We start from the raw sequence: 21,687 nt of genomic DNA, 5'->3' as shown, positions 1-21,687 counted from the left end.
TTCTTCGGTTCTTCGGTTCTTCGGATTGGAGGGATCAAACCTGTAGTAAGTTATACAGCTTATACTTTTTTGGCCTTGGCAACAAGAAATACAAAAAAAAAATGTTAAATCAGATTGCATCATATTGCATCATATTTCCCTGAAATTCAACATGCATCCAGCAATTCGGTCTCATCCCTCGTGGGACCCCAACGTCCACTTGTTCTACTAATTGGAAGGAGGAATAGAAGCGGTGGCGAGCAACGATGGCGTCCGAAATTTCTACTTGATGCATGGTGCTGAAAATGAAGCTAGAACACTAGATAAGCTTTAAAAACTTACTCCGCTCTCTCTTCTCTTCTCTTTTGACCCATTGGAATCTTCATGTAGTGATGTTTTAGTGCTTCTCAATTCTGGACAGAAGTGGGAATTTAGAAAGTGCGAACATTCATTGTTGGAAGGTAAGCTTCAGAATTGGGATTTTCAGATTGTGGGTTTTATTGGAGAGTTGAATCAAGCCATTTTTCAGCATAGCGGTAAAAATCTTCCCACCATTCTGGCGTCATTTTGAGTTCTGAGTTGCATATATAAGGATCAGTTTGGTTGTTAGCCGCAATATGGCAGCAATTGAAGCTAGGATACAAGGGATGAAGAAAACGTGTTAAAGCATTGTGAGTCATAAGATAAATACCCCTTCTTACTCAGTTTTCTAATTTATCTTTCGATTTGCTCACCTCTAAATCTGTTCTGTTCTGGCCAAAACGGTGGAAAGCAAATTGCAGTGACTGTTGGAAGCATGGTAATGTGGTAATTGGAGGCAGTAATATTGAGTTATGTGGTAAGTTATTTCCAACTTTTCCCATCAATGATTATGCTGAAGATATGGTAAATATGAGCTGTTACTGATTGGAAATTTTGCAGCACTGTGATGTTATTGAACTCTTGTTCTTGATTGTACAAATAAGGTGGCTTGGTTCTGAACTTGAATTGTATAGCAAAGAAATTTGGATTCTGCTTTTGGTTATATGTTGCTCATTGTGTTTCATTATGGGCTGCTGGAATTTGCAGCAAGTAACAGCTTTAATTGGTGAAAGAGTAAAGGAAAAAAGGAAGAAACTTGAGGTAAGAATTTCTTATTTGTCTTTGGCTAGTTCTGGTCCTTCTGGACAGTTTTGGGGACATAATTGTTGTTGAAACATATCTTTTATCATTTGAAGCTCTTATGTCTATGAACATTTTGTATCTTGTTTAAGGTCTTTGTAGGTGAAAAATACATATAACGAGGTTAGAATTAGTTTGGGTGCATGTGTGATTCTTGGTCTATCAAAATGTTGTAATTTTGTATTAAAAGAATTGACGGATCAAATCAGAACAAACAGCATGTTAAATTTCATGAGATTTCGAGATGGCATGGGAGCCAAGATCTATTCTTGAGGTGCACTTAATTTCTGTTCAAACCATTTTCAAGAAGTTTGAGGTTAATAATGATTTAGTTTCTTTCTACATAGATGCTTTTCTGACTAACGGTTTAGATATGTAGTCAAGATTTGGCAATTCCTGATTGTCCGATTTCATGAGTTTAGGCGGCCTATCTCAAAAATATGAGCCTGTGTAACTCGTAGGGAAATTGAAACTGAGAATAGGCGCTGCTTGGACTTGTTTATGTTGTGGCATTGAGAATGGGGTGGTGGCTCCACTGTTTCTGTTCTTGAACAGGATGTTGTATGATGAGGCCATGGCACTAAAACGCTAGGTCAGTTTTAGGAAGAAAAATAGGACTTTCTTAATTATTTTAATTATATTATAAAAATGGTTCAATGTTTTTAGAGGTAAGCAAACTAAAAGGTGATAAAAGAACTTACTAACAATCTGAATAGAATGAAAATGTTAAAGCAAAAGCTTATCATCCTCTAGGAATTTTGAATGCAAAATTGGGAGTTGCTTTAAGAAAACAATTGGTGGTATTTTTTCTTCATCTTGTCTTTGCCTTTGCTGGAGACAGTCTTTCCCAAATAACATAGATCCAAGTTATAAATTATTCCTCAAATACTTCTGATTAGAGTCCACAATTTGTTGGCCAAAATTGACAAGGTAGATTCTCTTTATCTTTCCTTGACTTGTTTGCTACTTCATGTGAGGGTCAAAGATATATGAAGTTGTAATACATTTAGAATATTTACCAACTTCTGATGCACTTATGATAATTTGTAAGAGTCCAATGTATCTTAGGCTTAATAGTTTTCTGGAGTCAAAGAGATTTACCTACTTTCATAATAGGAGTGAAGCACACGCACTTTCAAATGGCTTCATCCTTTTGCCTTAACATGCTTTTACTTAAACATTCTGAATAGTAAACATTTTTCCCTTGGATTTTCTTAAATTAGATTGGATCTTAATAATCTTCTGTTGCCCCCAAGAATCAACAGTGGGGTTATCTATACTTCTCACTGCTCGTGAGGTGCCATCCTAATACTAGGATGAAATCTATTGTTATATGAAAATTATGACACACACACGCACACACACACACTTTTCCTAATTTTATTCTAAATCTGTTGTTTAAGACAATATGACTAATTAAGTAAAATGTGCAGTTTAGAACTTTTCTTATTATAGGTTTTGGGCAAGGTTATTTAGGGTGTAGGTGGACATAACTATTAAAAAGTGATCATAATCAATTAGTCTATCTACACCTATCCAGTTAGCTTCAAATCTCAAAGGTTTCTTAAGCAAATCACATGATAAAGTCCATGAATATACTGTTCTTGTTTTACACAGGCATATCTAATCTAAGTATATAAAAATTCTGTGGGTTTTGATATCTAATCTTATTATTATCTTTTAAGTTTTTTGAAGAAAGGTGAATATCTTATCTTAATCTTCTAAAGTGTCAGATGTTAAGAAATATTTGTACATTGTCCGATTTCATTTTAGGGTCCCACATATGTTTACTAGGATCATAATTGAGAATATATGTTTCTTTCAAATTACCCACTTTAGGTTAGAGCTAGTAATTTGGGTCGGCCGAGCTTATTTAGGCCGGGCTTATTCGTATCGGGTCTAAAGTGTCCTGTCCTCTTTAAAAAGCCCACATCACCAAGCCCGACCTTAACTTTTTTCGACTGAGTTTGGGTTGGCCAGTCGGGCTTAGTCAAATTGCCAACTCTATATACATATAGAGTTGGAAATTATTCTAGTAGTCAGGTTTATTCGGACCGGCTTAAAGTATCCTTCTCTCTTAAAAAAACTTATATAGCCAAGCTCGGTTCTGCCTTTTTTCGTGTGGGTTTGGGGTGGCCTGTTGGATTTGGCCCAAATTACTAGTTTTACTTTAGGTATGCAGTCTATTTTTAATATAATCTTTTGTTTCAATTTATTCGCTTTTGTGTTCTCATTAAAAGGCATAAAGATCTAGGCTCTTAAATCCTCAATAAGCGGATACTCCCTAAGTATTACTTGTATGAACTTCCATTTTGGGATTTTGCAAACTATATATGCCTTGCCAAAGATTTTTCTTGAAGGTAAAAGTCATGATCTTAGTAAAAATTATTCCTAAGACATTGCATTGAGCACTAAATGATACCTCATAATCTTCAAAGCAAATATCATTGTAGTAAGTTCTAAATCTTGGGTAGAGTAGTTCCTGTCATGTCATAATGCCCTCTAAAAGGGGGAATTTTTTCTATTAATTAGGTGATTAATTATTAGGCATTATAGGAAATTTTTCTACAATTTGATTGGGAGATCATAATTTTTGTACAATAATAGTAATTATCTTGACTATTAATTAAATATAATTGACAATAAATATTTAGAGGCCTTATTTCAAGAAAATGAGAGTCCCATCATATAATGGATACCTTGAAGATTAAAAAGAAAAAAGAAAAAGAAAGGGGAAGCTGAAGACCAATAGAGTTTAGAGATATAAATAGGGGCAAAAAAGAGATTCGAATTAAAAAGTATAATTTAAATTTTTATCGAATTCATTTAATTTAAATTTAATTAGACTGGACTACAAATTAAGCCTAAAATAATTTAGATATCAGAGTCTATTATTTGCCACAATTAAATTATGCTACTAAAAGAGAAGAAATTCATATGGTTCTTGTTTGACCACTTTTAGAAATACCAATAGAGTTTAGAGATGTAAATAGGGGGAAAAAGAGATTTGAATTAAAAGTATAATTTAAATTGTTATAGAATAAATTTTGATTAAAATTTAATGAGACAGAACTACAAATTGAGCCTAAAATAATTTAGATATCAGAGTCCACTATTTGAAACAATTAAATTACGATACTAAAACAGAAGAAATTCTTATGGTTCTTGTTTGACCAATGTTAGATGTTCAAAAAGCTAGTTTTAATAAATTTATTTTGTCAGGATTACCTTTATAGACTTTTATCCCAACTTCAGTTTGCAAACAATTGTCTGTAGAAACTTCAATTTTGAAAATGCCAGTCCAAACCTATACTTGAACGTTTAATATGCCTCCATTGAACATTGACATTGTATTAATAACAGAGTATACAATAATTTGACTATAATTTTTATGTTTTGTAAGTCTAAAGCAGAGGATAGTGCACTCAAAATTATTTCACTCAAATCTTAATAGACATTACCCTTATGATTATGTTTGGAAACTTTTACTTAAAAAAAAAAAAAAAAGAATGTGTTTGGAAACATAAACTGTATCTAGAAAAAAAAATAAATAAATAACAAGAGAAGCGTGGGGAGGGGAATACACAGGGAAAAAGGCAAGGTAAATAATATTAATGGGTGAAATGGTATTTTTACTTTTGAACTATTTCACGAGAAGCATGGGGTGTCCTAAACTATTTATTTGAGCAATGTGACCCCTTAAGTGTTAAAATTGCTGCAATGTCATCCCTTGATTAACAGGTATTGATGTTAACTGTTAATTTTATATTAACATTGGATTAAAGAGCAATTTTTCCCTTAAAGTATTCATAAAGGGGTAACTAGCATCTTAAAGTTCAATAATGTGGAATAGTTGACATCCCTATTTTTTTTAATTGAAACATGCCACATTATTTTTAAGGTGTCACATGGTTTGCCAGCCAGGTATTTATTAGTAAAAAAGAAAAAAAAACGGTATGTTATTATGTACTAATGTTCAATTAATAGCACAATTACAAGTTATATCTATCTATACTATCATAAGTTATATAGGTACCATTAGTCAGTGATGTATTTAGTCAGGATAGACACATAATTTGTGGCAATACCATCAACTTATAGTTAATGTGGGCTGACAAAGCTTTTTTTTTTTTTTTTGACTCAGTGAGTCCTTGATGTGCAAGCCAAATGGCACCCATCTGTTTCTCCTATTTTTTAACCAAAACATGTGCATCATGTCTTAATGTTGACCATTAGTGTAGATTAAGATTTTTTTTTCTTGATTGACAAGTGTCTGATTAGCAAATTATTATAGACACATATAACCTGAGACAACGTTGTTGATTGATTGTTAATTAGGGTTGATAGAGTCTTTTTAATGATGAATACCTGGTTGGCAAAACATTTGCACCTTAAATATCATGCGATATGCTTGCTGCATGTTTAAATGAAAAAAGTAGGGATACTAATTCACATTATTAAACTTAGGATACTATTTATTCCTTCATAAATACTTTAGGGATGAAGATGATCTTTAGCCTAAAGTTAATGTAAAGTTAACAGTTAACGTCAATATTTGTTGGTCAAAGGGCAACATTGCAATGATTTTGACACTTGAGGGGTGATATTGCTCCAATAAAATAGTTTAGGGTGGTCAATGCTTCTTGCGAAATAGTTGAGAGGAAAAAAATGCCCTTTAATGCTAATACTAATCCTTCATACACTGTAACATGTCAGATAAGTATTTTGGTATTGTAAAACTAACTTGATTTACAAATAGGTGAATGCTAAGTTGAAATGGATTGTGATGTCATACTTTTCCATGGGAAAAGCATTGGAAAGTAAATTTCATATGTTTCTTCATTAATTAAAATTAATCTTGTTCTTCTGTTGATGACATGTGTATAATCAAAGGTAAGAAAATTGGTCAAACAAATTGAATTCACATGTTATAATTATTTTTATGTAAAGAAGTACATTCTGTTTTGCTTAAAGATTAGACAAAAAAATGCATGGTACTCCATATGTGTAAATAAACAAAACTAAAGATTTGAGGGTAACATGTAGTAATTTTCCATTAATACATGAACAATGTAAGTAGAAAACAACTAAGATTGAATTTAAGGATGCTTTTCCTCATGAAAAATTTAGTTGAATTCATGTATCCTTTCGGATACAATAAGTTTTGTGCAACCTCTTAAGTTGACATGTATATTGTAATTTAGTTTCTGTATAATGTTCAAAAAGAAAATCATTAAACAGTGGTACTATCATAGATGAGGAGGTTGTGATGGTGACATTAGGGCTTGGGCAATTGGGATACCATTGTAAGTCTAGACTAGGAACGGAAATTCAATAGAATCTTATCTTGATATGTATATAGATGGAATTGGTGCCAATTTGCATGTTACTTTTATGTGTCATCATCTCATGCATGAGTGGAATAAGAAGAATTGAGACTAATCTTAATATTATATGTTTATTATGCATTAGGAAAATGGCACCAAGAAGGCGAAGTTAATCTAGCAAATCAACTAGAAACCCATCTGATAGGAGTTTGATTAATGCTATTGAAGGAATGGCTGCTGCAATGCGAGAGCAAGCAGAAGCAATGGCTACTGCTAGTAGAGAACAAACTATCGCTACTGCATGCTTGGTCTAGATGTTTCAGGACCCAAAGATGAGGATTCAAATCCTGTTGAGAATCAAGAAGGGGATCTAGAAGAACAATTGCCTACTAATGAAACATATAATGCACCAAATTCTATGCAAAACCAAAATTTCCATGGTTTGGTTGAATTTAGGAAGGCTAAGCCACCATCTTTTCAAGGAGTGTACAATCCTGATGTTGCAGATGAGTGATTGGAGCACATGGAGAAAATTTTTGAGTTTATGGGATGTTTTGATACCTAAAAGGTATCTTTTGCAACTTATATGTTGGTTGGAGAAGCATACAATTTGTGGAAGGAGACTAAACGGACAATGGAAGCTCATGAAGTGGAAATCACTTGGGAAGGATTTAAGATGGCTTTTCTTGACAAGTATTTTTTGGAGAACGTGAAACATGAGAAAGAAATTGAATTTTTGCATCTGGTTCAAGGGATGATGACCGTGGATCAATATGTTGCCAAGTTTGAGATGCTGTCAAAGTACTCATCTTTCTTACATACTAATCCTGCCAAGTCATAGAAGGCTAGGGAGTTTGAAGTAGGATTGAGATTTGATATTCAAAGAGCAATGATTGCAATGGAGATACAAGATTTTACTATACTAGTGAATAAGTGTAGAGTTGTGGAGAAGCAGTTGATGGAGGTTGAATGGGATAAGCAAAGGAAGAATTTTTGGAACAAACGCAAAATGGGCAACCTTCAGAAAAAGAACTTCAAACCCTTAATCAATTACGAGAAAAGTAGGACTTTAACCCCTTATAGCAAATGTGGTAAATCACACAAGAATCAACATTGCTACCTTAGTCAAAATGTTTGCTACAAATGTGGGAAGGCTGGCCATTATATGAAGCAATGTCCACAGAATAAGGGTAAGGCACTTGAGGGGAAGAATTCTATTCAAAGGCCAATGACAAAAGGGAGGGTCTTTACTATGAGAGGAAAGGAAGCAAAGAAATCCACGAACCTGGTACAAGGTACATGTTTTATTGATGATGTTCCTTTACTTGCACTATATGACTCTGGAGCTATACACTCATTCATAGCTATTGGTTGTGTGAAGAGATTAGGACTACCTGTGATTGAGTTACCATATCAATTACAAATTCCTACTCCCATAGGGGAGAAGGTTTGCACTATACATGCTTGTTTAAATTGCTCTATTTAGGCTGAAAATCAATCCTACCTTTCTCACCTTGTTTGTTTACCATTAAATGATGTTGGTGTTATATTTGGCATGGACTGGTTAAGAGAAAACCAAGTGACTATTGATTGCACCAGAAAGTTTGTCATCTTTCGTTCCTTCCATGCGCCACAATTAACTCATATTACTGCCTACCCTAAGAGTATATGGAGGTGGATGAAGAAGATGCAAGAAGAACTCCCTTAAAGCAAAAAGAGATGTTAAAAGTCAATGAAATACCAATTGTTAGAGAGTACCCAGATGTGTTTCCTTCGAAAATAACTATCTTGCTTAGAGAAAGAGAGGTTGAGTTTGCTATAAATCTTATCCCCAGAGTTAGTCTTGTTTCCATGTCACCTTTAGAGTTGAAAGAATTGAAGGTTTAGATAGAGGTTGTCTTAGGCTATGTTTGGTTGGAGGGAAGGGGAGGGGGGGTGCCCCCTTAATTTGGGGGGGAGATTTTGGAGGGGAGGGGAGGGACCAAACAAGGGTAGGGGAGCCCCTCACCTCCTCTCCTCTAGTAAAATAGAGGGAGGGAAAATTTTTTTGCCTCCCCACCCCTCTCCTTCCCTCCAACCAAACACTACCTTAGAGAAGAAGTTTATTCAACCTAGTGTGTCACCTTAGGGAGCTCTTGTTTTATTTGTTAAAAAGAAGGATGGAAGTCTTAGACTATGTATAGATTATAGACAGTTGAATAAGATATCCATCAAGAATAAATACTCACCTTCTATGATAAATGATCTTTTGGATTAATTGAGAGGAGCCTCTATCTTTTCAAAGATTAATCTTAGGTCTGGATATCACCAGATTAGGTTTAAGGTTGGAGATATGCTAAAGACAGCTTTTAGAACTCGATATGGACATTATGAATTCTTAGTAATGCCTTTTGGGTTAGCTAATGGTCCAGCTGTATTTATGGATTATATGAATCGAATTTTTAGACCCTACCTAGACCAATTTGTGGTTGTGTTCTTAGATGACATTCTTGTTTATTCAAGGTTAATAGAAGAACATGAGGGACACCTTCGCCTGGTATTGCAAGCTTTAAGGGAGAAACAATTGTTTGCCAAACTAGAAAAATGTGATTTTTGGTTGAAAGAAGTGAAGCTTTTATGATGCATAATCTCAAGCAAGGGAGTGTCAGTAGACCCTAAAAAGGTAAAAGCAATCCTGGAGTGGAAAAAAACCCAATTTAGTTGCAGAAATTAGGAGCTTCCTAGGATTAGCTAAGTTTTATTGTAGGTTCATCCATGGGTTTTCACAGATTGTCTTACCTTTGACTAGGCTAACTCGAAAAGGAAATCCATTTATGTGGACCAATGAGTATGAAATTAGTTTCCAAACTTTAAAGGAAAAGTTGACTACCTCTCCAGCTCTAATTCTCCCTGATCCTAAAAGAAGATTTGAGGCATATACTGATGCTTCTAAAAAGGGCTTAGGATGTGTGTTGATGCAAGATAAAAGAGTTGTAGAATATGCTTCTAGACAACTTAAGTCTCATGAAGAGAATTACCCCACCCATGATTTGGAATTAGCTACAATAATGTTTGCATTAAAAATTTGGTGACACTATTTGTACAGAGCTGACTTTGAAGTATTTAGTAACCATAAAAGTCTCAAATATTTGTTTGATCAAAAGAAAGTTAGCATGAGACAAAGAAGGTGGATGAAACTCTTTAAGGACTATGAATTCAAGCTTCAGTTTCACCTGGGGAAAGCAAATGTTGTTGCTGATGCTCTTAGCAGGAAGTCCTTACACATTGCCTCCATGATGGTAGAAGAAGCTAAAATGCTAGAATATTTTAGAGACATTAGACTCTTTATGATTGTTTTACCCTAAAGCCTGTACTTAAGTGAATTAAAGGTAGAGTGTGACCTGAAGATACAGATCAAAGAGGCCTAACAACAAGACCAATCCTTGCAAGATCGACAAGGGTGCCAAGATTTTTCCCAAAGCATTGATGGGACCATCATGTTTCAAAGGAGTGTGTGTCCTCGAGATAAGAGAACTCAAATAAAAAATCCTAAAAGAGATTTATAGGAATAGTTACACCATTCACCCTGGATCCACTAAAATGTATCAAGATTTGAAAAGGATGTATTGGTGACCAAGTATGAAGAAAGAAATTTCTGACTTTGTATCTAAGTGTATGGTATGTCAAAAACTCAGTATCGAGAATCAAAAACTTTCTGTTCTTCAACACCTAGAAATTTTTGAGTGGAGATGGAATGGTATTATAATGGACTTTGCCATGGTGTTACCTCAAACAGAAACCGGTAAGGATGCCATTTGGGTTATAACTTATCGGTTAACCAAGTCTGCCCATTTTTTGCCTGTCAAGATTGATTACTCCTTAGATAAGCTTGCCCAGTTGTATGTGCAAGAGACTGTAAGTTATCATGGTGTGCCTTTAAGTAGTCTTTGCTGGGGATCCCATATTTATTTATAGATTTTGGGAATCTTTACAAGAAGTTTTTTGAGCTAAGATACATTTGAGTACTTCTCAGACTGATGGTGAATCAAAAAGAACAATTCAAACTTTTGAAGATATGCTTAGAGGTTGTATTTTTGATTAAGCAGAGAATAGGGAAAGATATATACCATTGATGGAGTTTGCATATAACAATAGCTATAATTTCTTTATTGGGATAGCATCCTATGAAACTCTCTATGGCAGAAAATGCCAATCACTTTTGTGTTGGTCTGAGGTTGGTGAGAGAAGATTGTTTGGTAGAAAAAAATGTTGACCACTCAAAGTAGGCAAAAGAGTTATGTTGATAGGAGAAGGAAACCATTGGAGTTGGAGGAAGTAGTGCATGTATTCTTAAAGATCACTCCAACTACTAGAGTAGGCAGATCCAGAAAATCCCAAAAGTTGAATGCAAGATACATTGGACGATTTCCAATCACTAAAAGAATTGGACTTGTAGCCCATCAAATTGCTTTATCCCTTAAATTGTCCAATCTTCATCCTGTGTTTCATGTATCTCAACTTCGAAAGTGTATCCTTAATCCTTCACACATTATAGTGGAAGAGTCAGTGCAAGTGACACCAAATTTGAAGTATGTGCCCAAACTTGCCAGGATAGTGGATATTGATTTAAAAAAAAAAAAAAAACTCTTGCGGAATAGGACTATCTCTCTTGTAAAAGTGTTTTGGGAAGGATTGCCCCCATCACAAGCGACATGGGAAACAAAAAAGCAAATGCAAAAGGAATATCCTGAATTATTTGACCATGGTAATTATGTTTTTTGAAGTTAAAATTCTTGCAAGGTAGGAAAATTTTTTAAATCTTCTCTAAAAAGGAATCTCATCTACTATTTAGTTAAATAATTATTTAGAATAATTATTTCTGTGCAATAAATAGTAGTAATTATGTAAATTATGAAAATTGATTGATAGTAACAAAAAGTAATAAGGATATAATTTTAAATGGAAAGATTATATGAAAATTTTATAAAGATAACAAATAATAACTAAATAATAAAATTTGAAAGCAGGATAATATGTTTTGTTAATTCATAAAGTTTCAACAAAAGAATTGTACATTGTGCATATCATTCATATTCTTTAATGCATGAAATTTGTATCGAAAGGCAAGTTCTTGTTTGTATTGTGGATAGAAACGACGTGATGTTTTCATGTTGTGGATTATTTGAAGGGAAGTTCTTATGTTATGCTCTTGATACAAAGATCATACTTTCTATGATGATGATGTGACTGAATATTGATGGTGGTTTTTTTTTTTTAATCCCCAATAAATGTCTTACATGTCTTCCATTTCACCTTAATCATTGGAGTTTCTTTCATAGAAAGTCAGTGCATAAGAGTATGGGACGTTGTACAATGTGCCTGGTCATTTAGAAAACAGAGTCTAGGTTTAGGGAACATAGATACAGAATTATGGGAAAGGACTAGAATATAGTTAATTTTTTACCAATTGCATGGTTACATAATTGTTAATCATGATAAAACTCATTACACATGCTAATAACAAGAGTGATTAAGGTGCCGAAATATCCAATAACATTTTTTCTGGCAGCTTTTGATATTCTTAAGTCAATAATGGTGAATGAGTATCCATTAATTTCATTAAAGAGACCCACCTTCTCCAATCTATTAAAATAATATGATGTTGATTAAGTTTTAAGGATAGAACTTAATGGATTAGGGAATGTTGGTATCTTTTATGAAGTTAATGGGTACTTATGTATCATTGTTAACTTAAGGAAACTAGAAGCATTTAGTGAAAAAGTTTATGGGTATTTTTGTATCTTAATCTTAAGAAAAAAATTGTGATTTTTGCATGTGGCAGCCAAATCATTATTTGTTCTAAAATGTTGGATCCTATTGACTAGAATTTCATAGTTTCCACTTTGTTTTCATTTTCGTGATCTATTCAGGTGCTGATACTCTGGATCGTTTTCAAGGCTGATTGTCTACTCTGCCATCATCATGTAGGGTTTTTATGCGAATAAGTTTGGGATTGTGATTTTGGATGTAACATAATTCTAATCCTTCATGCACCATAACCCCAAGGTGTAAGACAATTATGTAATGTGTTATTTTGATGTCATATGTATAAACTGTAGAACTCTGACAGACATATCGTGTCTCTTTCCAAAATGAATGGCTTGTGAATTTTTTGTTTTGAGCAAGCTCATGAGACAAGTAGTAGTGTCACAAATTTTTTCCCCCAAATGCATGCGGTTATGGTGCAAAGACCATACAAAAAATATGTTTTCTTTTTTTTTTTCCTTTCTGTTTTTTTTTACACGAACATATGACAACCAGATTCTGCTATTAATTGATGGGTATTGAAGTAAAATGAAGAAACTTATCTTAAAAACTAGCTGTTGATAGGGAGAATTAATACATTTGAATATTTCGTGGAACATTCCTTACTCTTAATGTAGGCTTTGATATTCTATATTACCAAATCTGTATCAGGTTGCAAGTTTGTGCTGACTTTGCTTCTTTAAATGTGTGGTTACAAGTGATTGACCTAATTCTAGTATTAGAAAGATGAAATTCTATTGTGAGGAGTTGATAACCCTCTTTTCTTAGTTAAATATACATATTTTAATAATATTATTTTTCTCACCATTATTTATTGAAGGAAAAAATGCAAAACTTCTGCTAAAAATTTAATAGTATGATTTATAAATAGAATAAAAATATTTCTTTATTTTATAAATAGAATCAGAGGAGCATGTGTCTTCTATAATCTTATATTTTGAATTTCAAAATTTGAAATATAAATATTAAATATAAATTCTAATTAATTAATTAATTATGGGCCAATATCAATAATTCAGCCAACCAATGGCGACCAAATCCTATAATTCCCAATAAAAAGAAAAAGAAAAGTTCCTACCATATGATAAGACCTCGCAATAAATAAATGCATAATAAATGGTTAAAATGCAGAAATATTTAGACATATTTTTTCTAAAAACTTCGAGCATCTACAAGTTAATAATGATACCTACTAACTTATTAACTTTATAAGTTTAACTCTTATAATTTACAGAATAAAAATTATTATTCTTTAAACATAAGTTGTAATTGGGGCTTATTATTTTGAAAACTTATTTTTCAATAATAGAAATTACACTTGTTAAGTTATAATTTTTTATTGAATTTTTGCGATTCATAAAACAAAAAGTTATTTTTTAAGTATAAGTTGTGATTAGAGTTTGTTATTTTAAAAACTTGTTTTTCAATAATAAAAATTATACTTAACAACTTGTGATTTCTCGTTTAATACTTGCAATCCATAGAATAAAAGTTGTTATTCTTTAAGTATAAATTGTGATTGTGACTTGTTATTTTCAATAAAGGTAAAATGATTTTTTCATTTTAAAATTTATTAACACAAAAATCTTTAAAAAGTTTAGTGAGATTATAACATTTCAAAACATTACATTATCATTTATATAATTTGAAGAATTTTGATTGTCATTTTTCCTAATTTTTATCTCTAGATCAACTTATCGGTCAATGTCATACTATTTCACATACAATTTCCAATGTCACATTTCCAAATCACAATATAGTTAAACAATAATTTTTTTAATCATACTCATAGCATTTTCACAACATTATCCCACTTGCATACAATTTTACTAAAACATATAAACATGTTAGATTTATATAAAATATGAAATGTAAGTAATAGTTTTCCCTTGGTTGCGTGAAACAGCCTCACGTCTCCTCAAGATTTATTTATCACTTTCTCCAAGTAATGTGCTATTGAGGTAAAGCTTTTCTCTTTATCTTCCTCCAAAACAATGTAAACATTTTCCTTTCTTGGTATCCATCTTAATTTAGATACACTTATAGTCAAATTTATAGGAATCATGATTCATATGCTGTGAATAATTTTATCAAGGATTAAAGAATAAAAATATTCTACAAATTTTTTGTGAGGGGTACTTAATATCTTAAACTCTTTGTTTTTTTGGAGAAATGTTGCCCGTGTACTTTTGAAATCAGTGCAATATTATCCTATTATAATCTACGTAAATGTTGGCGGTTAAATCTCTTGGTTTGACCAACACAGTTGCACGTGTTTGTCGCCTTCCTCATGTGGCCCCTTCCTCTCTATCTCTTTCCCCCTTTGGAAAAATCTAATGGCTGGTCATCGAAACTGTATCTCCCCACGCTTTCGAGGATGCTAGAAGCAGTGATTGGGCATGGTATGAATGATCATCTTCTGACATTGTTAGGAAGCAGCCATTGAAGTAAACCAAGCCAACACTGTGTTAGTGGTCGACAAGGCTAAAGAGTCCTCAAGTGTAGAATAGGTGGAGTCAGGCTATAATTGAATGTCCATGGAGCTTGTTGATGGCTTTTAGGAACACTAGCCGGCAGAGCTTCCATTCCTGGACAAGTCACTTTGTCTAGGTAAATCAACGTGCATAGCCACTAGCCAGTAGAGTCATCGCATATAGAAGCTTCATGCTGTCATTGTCGAACAAGTGGTGCTTAGATATGGGCTAGAATAATGGGTAAGCACCGTTTCGGACATAAATGCCATTAATGGAGTTGGGAATAGTGCCAATAATAGGGAGGGAATGGCATACGAATTGTTCTGGCACTGGAGCAAAGTTCTCAATGATCTAGACTCGTGGATTAGTGAGTTTTAGAAGTGAGTATTGTAGTTCCATGAGATTAATGTGTCCTTAGCTGTATCTAAAGCCATTGCTACTACCTTTTGGATTGTGTTATACGGAGATGGAGTTTTGGCTTTTGGTCGTGGCGTGAGAATCTTTCCCTCATACCCTTGTTAGCCATTATATTTTTCGAGAGAGGGGGGGCACATGAAGAAAATGAACTAAATATGCCTCTATGATGTAATTAAATATGCTATGATGTGTTGTAGTTCACATCAAATTATAACAATTCAACATAATGAATTAAATATGCCTCTATGCACAAATGATTTTTTCATTTGAAATTAGTATTTATGTATATAGAAAGTTAAACTATTGAACATTGTAGTTTCATTGTAAAAGATTTATGAATAATGATTTTCAAAGGATATGATCTTGAAAATGCATTTCAAAATAGTTTGCAATGTTCATTCTTAAGATCAAGAGATCATATAAACCTCAATATTATCAGCAATTTTGCTCACGCTCTTCTTATTGCAATCGAAGGTGCTCCAGCTCTATTACTTTAGTAGTTCTGGCCATGTTAGCCTCTTCTGCCTTCTACATCTATTGAGCGCAGAAAACGGCTTCTTTATAGCCCTTCTTTGAGACCCGCCGGGTAATGTGGTCAAAGGTCTTTCTTATTTGTTTAGCTTGCCACTCAAGATTCTTCTAAAGGCTTTTCATGGCTTATTCAAAACCTTCTTGCAGCTAGTAGCTTAACGCGCAAGTTTGATACAGGTTCATTAAGGTTTGATGCTAGTAGCTGGCGACTTAGATCCTGGGAATCCTTCCTCCCTTTCATCCCTGGGACATGATGAAGTAGTTTCGCACGCTGTGCCTGCAATACCACCTTTAAACCCTCAGGTTTGGTGTCATCTTGGTCATCAAAATATTTGGAATGGGTGTGTCTTAGTGTGGCTTCGACAAACAAGTCCCACCAAGCGTTCCAAAATAAGGTTGATGGCTAGATTTTTGGAGCATTATGCCCTTATATGTACCAAGCATTCCAGAGGAAATTCTATCATCAATGCGTATTCAAATCAGCAATTGCAAGTGCCGAAGGTCCTCAAGACTTTGAGTATGTGATACTAGTTACAAGGCAATAATCATTCATTGACGAGGAATGTGTGCAATGTGGGTGCTCTGGTTAAGAGTGAGAAGTGAAGTAATAAATTTAGGTGACCTAGATCAAAGATAAAAGTCTCACAAGGCGGAGTTTGGCTTGACTGAGAGTCATTTAAGTTGAGTAGATTGGTTGAGTTTGATTGTTGTTTGAGAGATTTTGTTGTTCTCCCTTTTTTTTATACGTGCGGGTCATTGTTTTGCATTTTAAATTTGAATTTTCCCCACTAAGTGGAGCTATAACCGTGCATGCCATGTAAAGGAGCCTAGTGTCACGGGCTGAGAGTCTGGCGCAGCACACGGCGCCCGTGCGGCGTCCTGGAGGACCCCATAATCCTCAGGACAAGCCTTACCACGTACGGATCACACTGGTTTCGCCCTGCCATGGGCTCATCAGGGAGGCGGCACTAGCCCCCGACCAGTTGTGCACACAGTCCGAAGACTGAGGCAGAACACCCCCAATGCTAATGTCGCCCCCTTTACCCATATTGTGCGAGGCTAACCAGCGGACCGATCATTATCTTGGTCTTTACACGGTCACGGAAATATCATCCGTGACATTCTCCCACACCCAATCTAGCACGCCCTCGTGCTAGGGGAGAACGACTCCGCCCAAGGATCGTACGTACAGTACTGCCACAAACACATCAGCTTACTTGCTGAGTGGCCACCCGAGTCCTGCACTCTTCGGACCCACTCGCACCCGCGAGCCAACAGGAGTGGAGTCGACAACGGCCAACCATCCCGCCCGAGTCCCCACTTTTGGACCCACCTGCTCGGAGGCCTTTCTGGAGCGGTGCCGAGGCCGACCAGTCCCAACGTGGGACCCCACGCGCACACGGCAGTAAAGTACGTCCTGCTCTGATACCAACTGTCACGGGGCTAGTCTTTCGACCCGTGCGGCACTTAGACAACCTTCACTGGAAGTTGCTAAGTAAGCCTAACTCGTATGAAAGGAGGATGCTTGGCTAAGAAGAGGAAAGGGAAAGCTTGAAGGCAAAGGAGAGTAGAGAGAGAATGTGAGAGTTCTATAGCTTTGAGAACTCAAGGATGATTTACAAATGAGGAGGGGTGAGGTATTTATAGGCCTCCCCTTGGATCTAGAATGTTCCCACCTCCTTAATGGACGGTGGAGATTAAATCTATCCTACGGTTACAATTGATTCTCTAGAATTCTCTTAACAAATATCTAGATATTTTAATGGAAGAATCTAGAGACAATATTAAAATATTGAGGCTAGAGTTGTGTAGGCTTCTCTAGAATGTTCTTGCACTATCTAGCACTCTTAAGGTTAGCTGGGAGCCTTCTGGAGGGTTCTGGAGCATTCCGGACCTCTTTAACCTTGTGAAAAATGACGAAACGTGACATTCTCCCCCACTTGATTTCGCGACGCCCTCGTCGCGCCTTCCTCCTTGTAGCGTTGGATTTGGTCAGTGAACTGCCACAGGAGGTCTTCACGTTCCCAACTAGCTTCAAAGTCTGGTTGACCCTTCCACTTGATTAAGTACTCGGTGTAGTTGGGAACTCCTCTCTTCCTGATCACCCTGTCGGCGAGGATCTCTTCTATCTCCTTGTCGTACTCGGTGATGACCGCTGTCGGTGCTCTCTTAGAGATACCTCGAGATGGATCTTCTTCGTCTCCATAGTATTTCTTCAAGAGACTAACATGGACGACAGGATGAATCTTAAGCTTGGGAGGGAGTTGTACCTGGTACGCAACCTTTCCCACACGTTTAATGATAGGGAAAGGGCCTTCATATCTCCTGACCAAGCCTTTGTGGACTTTGCGTAGTGACTTGAATTGATTCGGTAATAACTTAACCATGACCAAGTCACCTACTTGAAATTCAATGGGGCGCCGCTTCTTGTCTGCCCACTTCTTCATTTTTCGAGAAGCTTTATCCAGGCATGCACGAGTAATGTCGGCTTCTTCTTGCCATTCTTTGGTAAACTTATAGGCAGCTGGATTGTCTCCCTTGTATGGAGTGGCAAGTGTTCGTGCCATACCTGGATGTCCGGCCCACATGGAATCATGGCACTCTTTTAGGACATCCCTTCGAAGGTTGCCCCATTTCGGCACATAGACTCGGTTCCCAATGGTGTAGAGTATTCCATCATTCACCCAAAATCTTCGAGTCTTGCCTTCAGTAGCAAGCTTTACTAAGTTGCTTGCAGATGAGTCCTGAGACATACCTTCCTTGATTCGTTCAAGGAAGTCATTCTGGGGCATGCTTGCTGAGAGAGTGGCTAACTCGGCTTTCCGGCTTAAGGCATCCGCCACTACGTTTGCTTTGCCTGGCTTGTACTCCAACCGATAATCAAACTCAGCAAGAAAATCTTGCCAGCGAGCTTGCTTCGGGCTGAGCTTCTTTTGTGTTTGGAAGTAGCTCGTAGCAACATTATCCGTCATAATAGTGAACTTACTCCCAAGTAAGTAATGACGCCAGGTTCGTAGACAATGGATAATGGCAGACATTTCTTTCTCTTGCACCGTGTAGCGCCTCTCTGTGTCATTGAGCTTGCGGCTCTCGTATGCAATAGGGTGTCTTTCTTGCATTAACACGCCTCCTATTGCAAAGTCTGAGGCATCGGTGTGTACCTCAAATGGCTTGGAGTAGTCGGGCAAGGACATAACAGGCTCTTGCGCGACCATCTGCTTCAGCTTGTTGAAGGCATCCTGGCAATCTTGTGACCAATGCCAAGATTTGTTCTTCTTGAGCAAATCTGTTAATGGAGCAGTGATAGTTGAATACCCCTTGATGAACCGCCGATAGTAGTTCACCAGACCAAGGAATGATCTTAACTCTGGGACCTTGGTAGGAGGCTGCCATTCTTGAATGGCTCGAACCTTAGTTGGGTCCATTATGAGCTTTCCATCCTTGATCTTGTGCCCCAAGAAGTCCACCTCTTGTTTGGCAAAAGAACATTTTTCCAGCTTAATGTAAAGTTCATGATCAGAGAGTACCTGGAAGACTTTCTTCAAGTGTTGAGCATGCTCTTCAAGAGTGTTGCTATATACTACGATGTCATCCAAGTATACCACTACGAACTGGTCCAAGTAAGGGTGGAACAACTTGTTCATGAGCGTGCAGAACGTTGCCGGGGCATTTGTCAGTCCAAAAGGCATGACAAGGAACTCAAATGCTCCATATCTCGTCACGCAGGTTGTCTTCGGTTCATCACCTGCGGCGATGCGTACTTGATAGTACCCGGATCGGAGATCAAGCTTAGAGAAGTACCTGGCTTTTCCAAGCTGATCGAACAAGTCGGCGATCAAAGGTATCGGGTACTTATTCTTAATAGTAATCTTGTTCAAGGCCCTGTAGTCGATGCACATTCGCAACGATCCATCCTTCTTCTTCTGGAAAAGGACTGGAGCACCATATGGGGCCTTAGATGGTTGAATATATCCTGAATCAAGGAGATCTTGCAGTTGTCTCCTTAACTCTACAAGTTCTGGAGGTGACATGCGGTAAGGTGCCAAGGCAGGTGGTTTGGCACCAGGCTCCAACTCGATCTGATGGTCTACCTCTCTTCTGGGAGGTAGTTTCTTGGGCAACTCATCGGGCATGACGTGCTTGTACTCCTGTAGTACCTCTTGGATACCAGGTGGCAAGGTTTCCCGTGGCTTGGTTGGGCCATCCTCTTCCTCGGCCAATGAACGTACAGTGGCAATATACCCTTCTGAATTCTTGAGACCCCTCTTGAATTGTAAGGCAGAAATCATTGGATTGGATTTCTCCAAGCGTTTCAAGGGGATTACTCGGATCATGTTGGAGTCAATGACCACCATAGACTTGGCTTCGGGAATAGGGAAGGCATGTGCTTTGCAAAAGAAAGCAAGTCCCAATACAACTTTAAAATCATCCATAGGGACAACAGTAAAGTCTAACGTACCTTGCCAGTCCCCGATCTTCACCTTCACATCCTTGGCAATCCCAAGGACTTGTTTGGCTGGGGAATTCACCGCCTTGATGGTGCCTTCTCCTTTGTTGAGTTGGATACCCAATCTCTTAGCTTCTTCAGCCTCGATGAAATTGTGAGATGCTCCTGTGTCGAGCATGGCAGAGGCGGACTTGCCTTGAATGGCAAGATCAACATAAAGTAGACCCTTCTCTTCCTTCTTAGATGGGGAAAAGAGTCCAGTTAAGGAATTCAAGTGTTGGAGGGAACCAAGGTCAATCTGTTGCTCCTTGTCCCGGGTTTCTTTCATCTCAGCGACCAAGGCATTCATAGCCTTGCGGTTGGGGCAGTCCCGAGTCCAGTGTGGACCATCGCACACGAAGCATGGCCTCGGTGGCTTTGAGGCATCACGCCTGATTGAGGGTGGTTTATCCTGTCTAGAACTCCCACCAAAGAATCTACCACCATCCTTACGATCGAAATTCTTCTTTTGTCCTCCTTTGTCTCCTCCACTGCTACCAGGATTAGGCTTTTTGGACTTGGTGGAGTAGTCGATTATAGACTCAGCAGCAGCAATTGCCTCATCTAGAGTTTGCACTTTACGTCTATCGAGTTCTACTCTCGCCCAGTCTTTAAGTCCGTCCATGAAGTAGAAAAGAGCCTCCTTGTCGGACAAGTCCTCAATCTCGAGCATAATGGTAGTAAACTCTTTAATGTAGTCAGGAATACTACTAGTTTGTCTCAATCTACGAAGCTTACCTCGAGCCTCTGTCTCAGCATTGTGGGGAACAAAGTGCTTGCGGAGTTCTGACTTGAACAACTCCCATGTGTTGAGAGTGCAAAGGCCCTTTTCTCGTTCGGCATGCTTTCTGCGCCACCATAGTTGGGCTGCATCCCGGAGAAAAGTTGAAGCATTGTTGATTCTGATCAAGTCGTTAGAGACTCCCATGGCCTCGAAGTACTGTTCTAGGCCAAAGAGAAAATTCTCCACAATTGTAGCACTACGAGCCCCATTGTACATGGCCGGCTTGGGCACTTTCAGACCCTGAGAAGTGGCGTTTGAAGTACTACCACTAATAGGGCTACTCACACAGTGATGAGAATCCCATTCATGACGAATCTCATCCATTTGAGAGCGTAGACCTCGTACCTCATCTCTTACATATTTGCGGAGATCGGCGAGATCACGTCTGAGGGAACGAATGTCTTCCCCTAAATCATCGTTAAGGTCTGCAATCATCAACTTGGCAGCCCGTGTTATCTCAGCATTCTCTTGGAGGAGATTGTTGAGTTGATCGTTGAGTCCCCCTATAGTAGTTCTCACTTCCTCCATGTTAGATTCCAAGCTACCAACACGAGGTTCAAGGGACTCACCTGCGGGTGCCCTGCTCCGGCCTCGTTCTCGCTTGGACCTGGGGTGAGCTTGCTCCTGTTGAGCAAGAGCTTGCTCCTGTGCTTCCGTGCCAACGACGTTTCCTTCCTCAGTTGCCATCGTACAATACCTTCCTTCAAGCACAACGGTGGAACC

At 37.3% G+C, this 21,687-nt stretch overlaps 1 protein-coding gene and 1 long non-coding RNA gene across 6 annotated transcripts; one reads left to right on the top strand and one right to left on the bottom strand.

Annotated features, from left to right (window-relative positions):
- Positions 1–12,624, top strand: LOC129295070 (uncharacterized). 5 transcript variants are annotated; one of them, XR_008589509.1, is made up of 8 exons: positions 36–45; positions 162–275; positions 370–440; positions 509–650; positions 752–817; positions 1,048–1,101; positions 6,613–7,762; positions 12,377–12,624. It is a non-coding gene; the product is annotated as an uncharacterized LOC129295070 (long non-coding RNA). The 5 variants fall into 5 exon arrangements; XR_008589508.1 differs by having other exon boundaries at positions 3–275; XR_008589506.1 differs by having other exon boundaries at positions 21–45; positions 162–440.
- Positions 12,625–17,592: 4,968 nt separating this feature from the next.
- LOC129295067 (uncharacterized) lies at positions 17,593–21,651 on the bottom strand. Its single transcript, XM_054933546.1, has one exon. It carries the CDS (start codon positions 21,649–21,651, stop codon positions 17,593–17,595), a length of 4,059 nt encoding a protein of 1,352 aa, XP_054789521.1.
- Positions 21,652–21,687: the final 36 nt, after the last annotated feature.

Source organism: Prosopis cineraria, unplaced genomic scaffold, assembly GCF_029017545.1.
Source record: "Prosopis cineraria cultivar Desert tree isolate PC_DT_omini unplaced genomic scaffold, ASM2901754v1 PC44, whole genome shotgun sequence".
In the NCBI taxonomy this organism is placed as follows: Eukaryota; Viridiplantae; Streptophyta; class Magnoliopsida; order Fabales; family Fabaceae; genus Prosopis; species Prosopis cineraria.
This window is presented reverse-complemented; position numbering and strand designations above follow the sequence as displayed.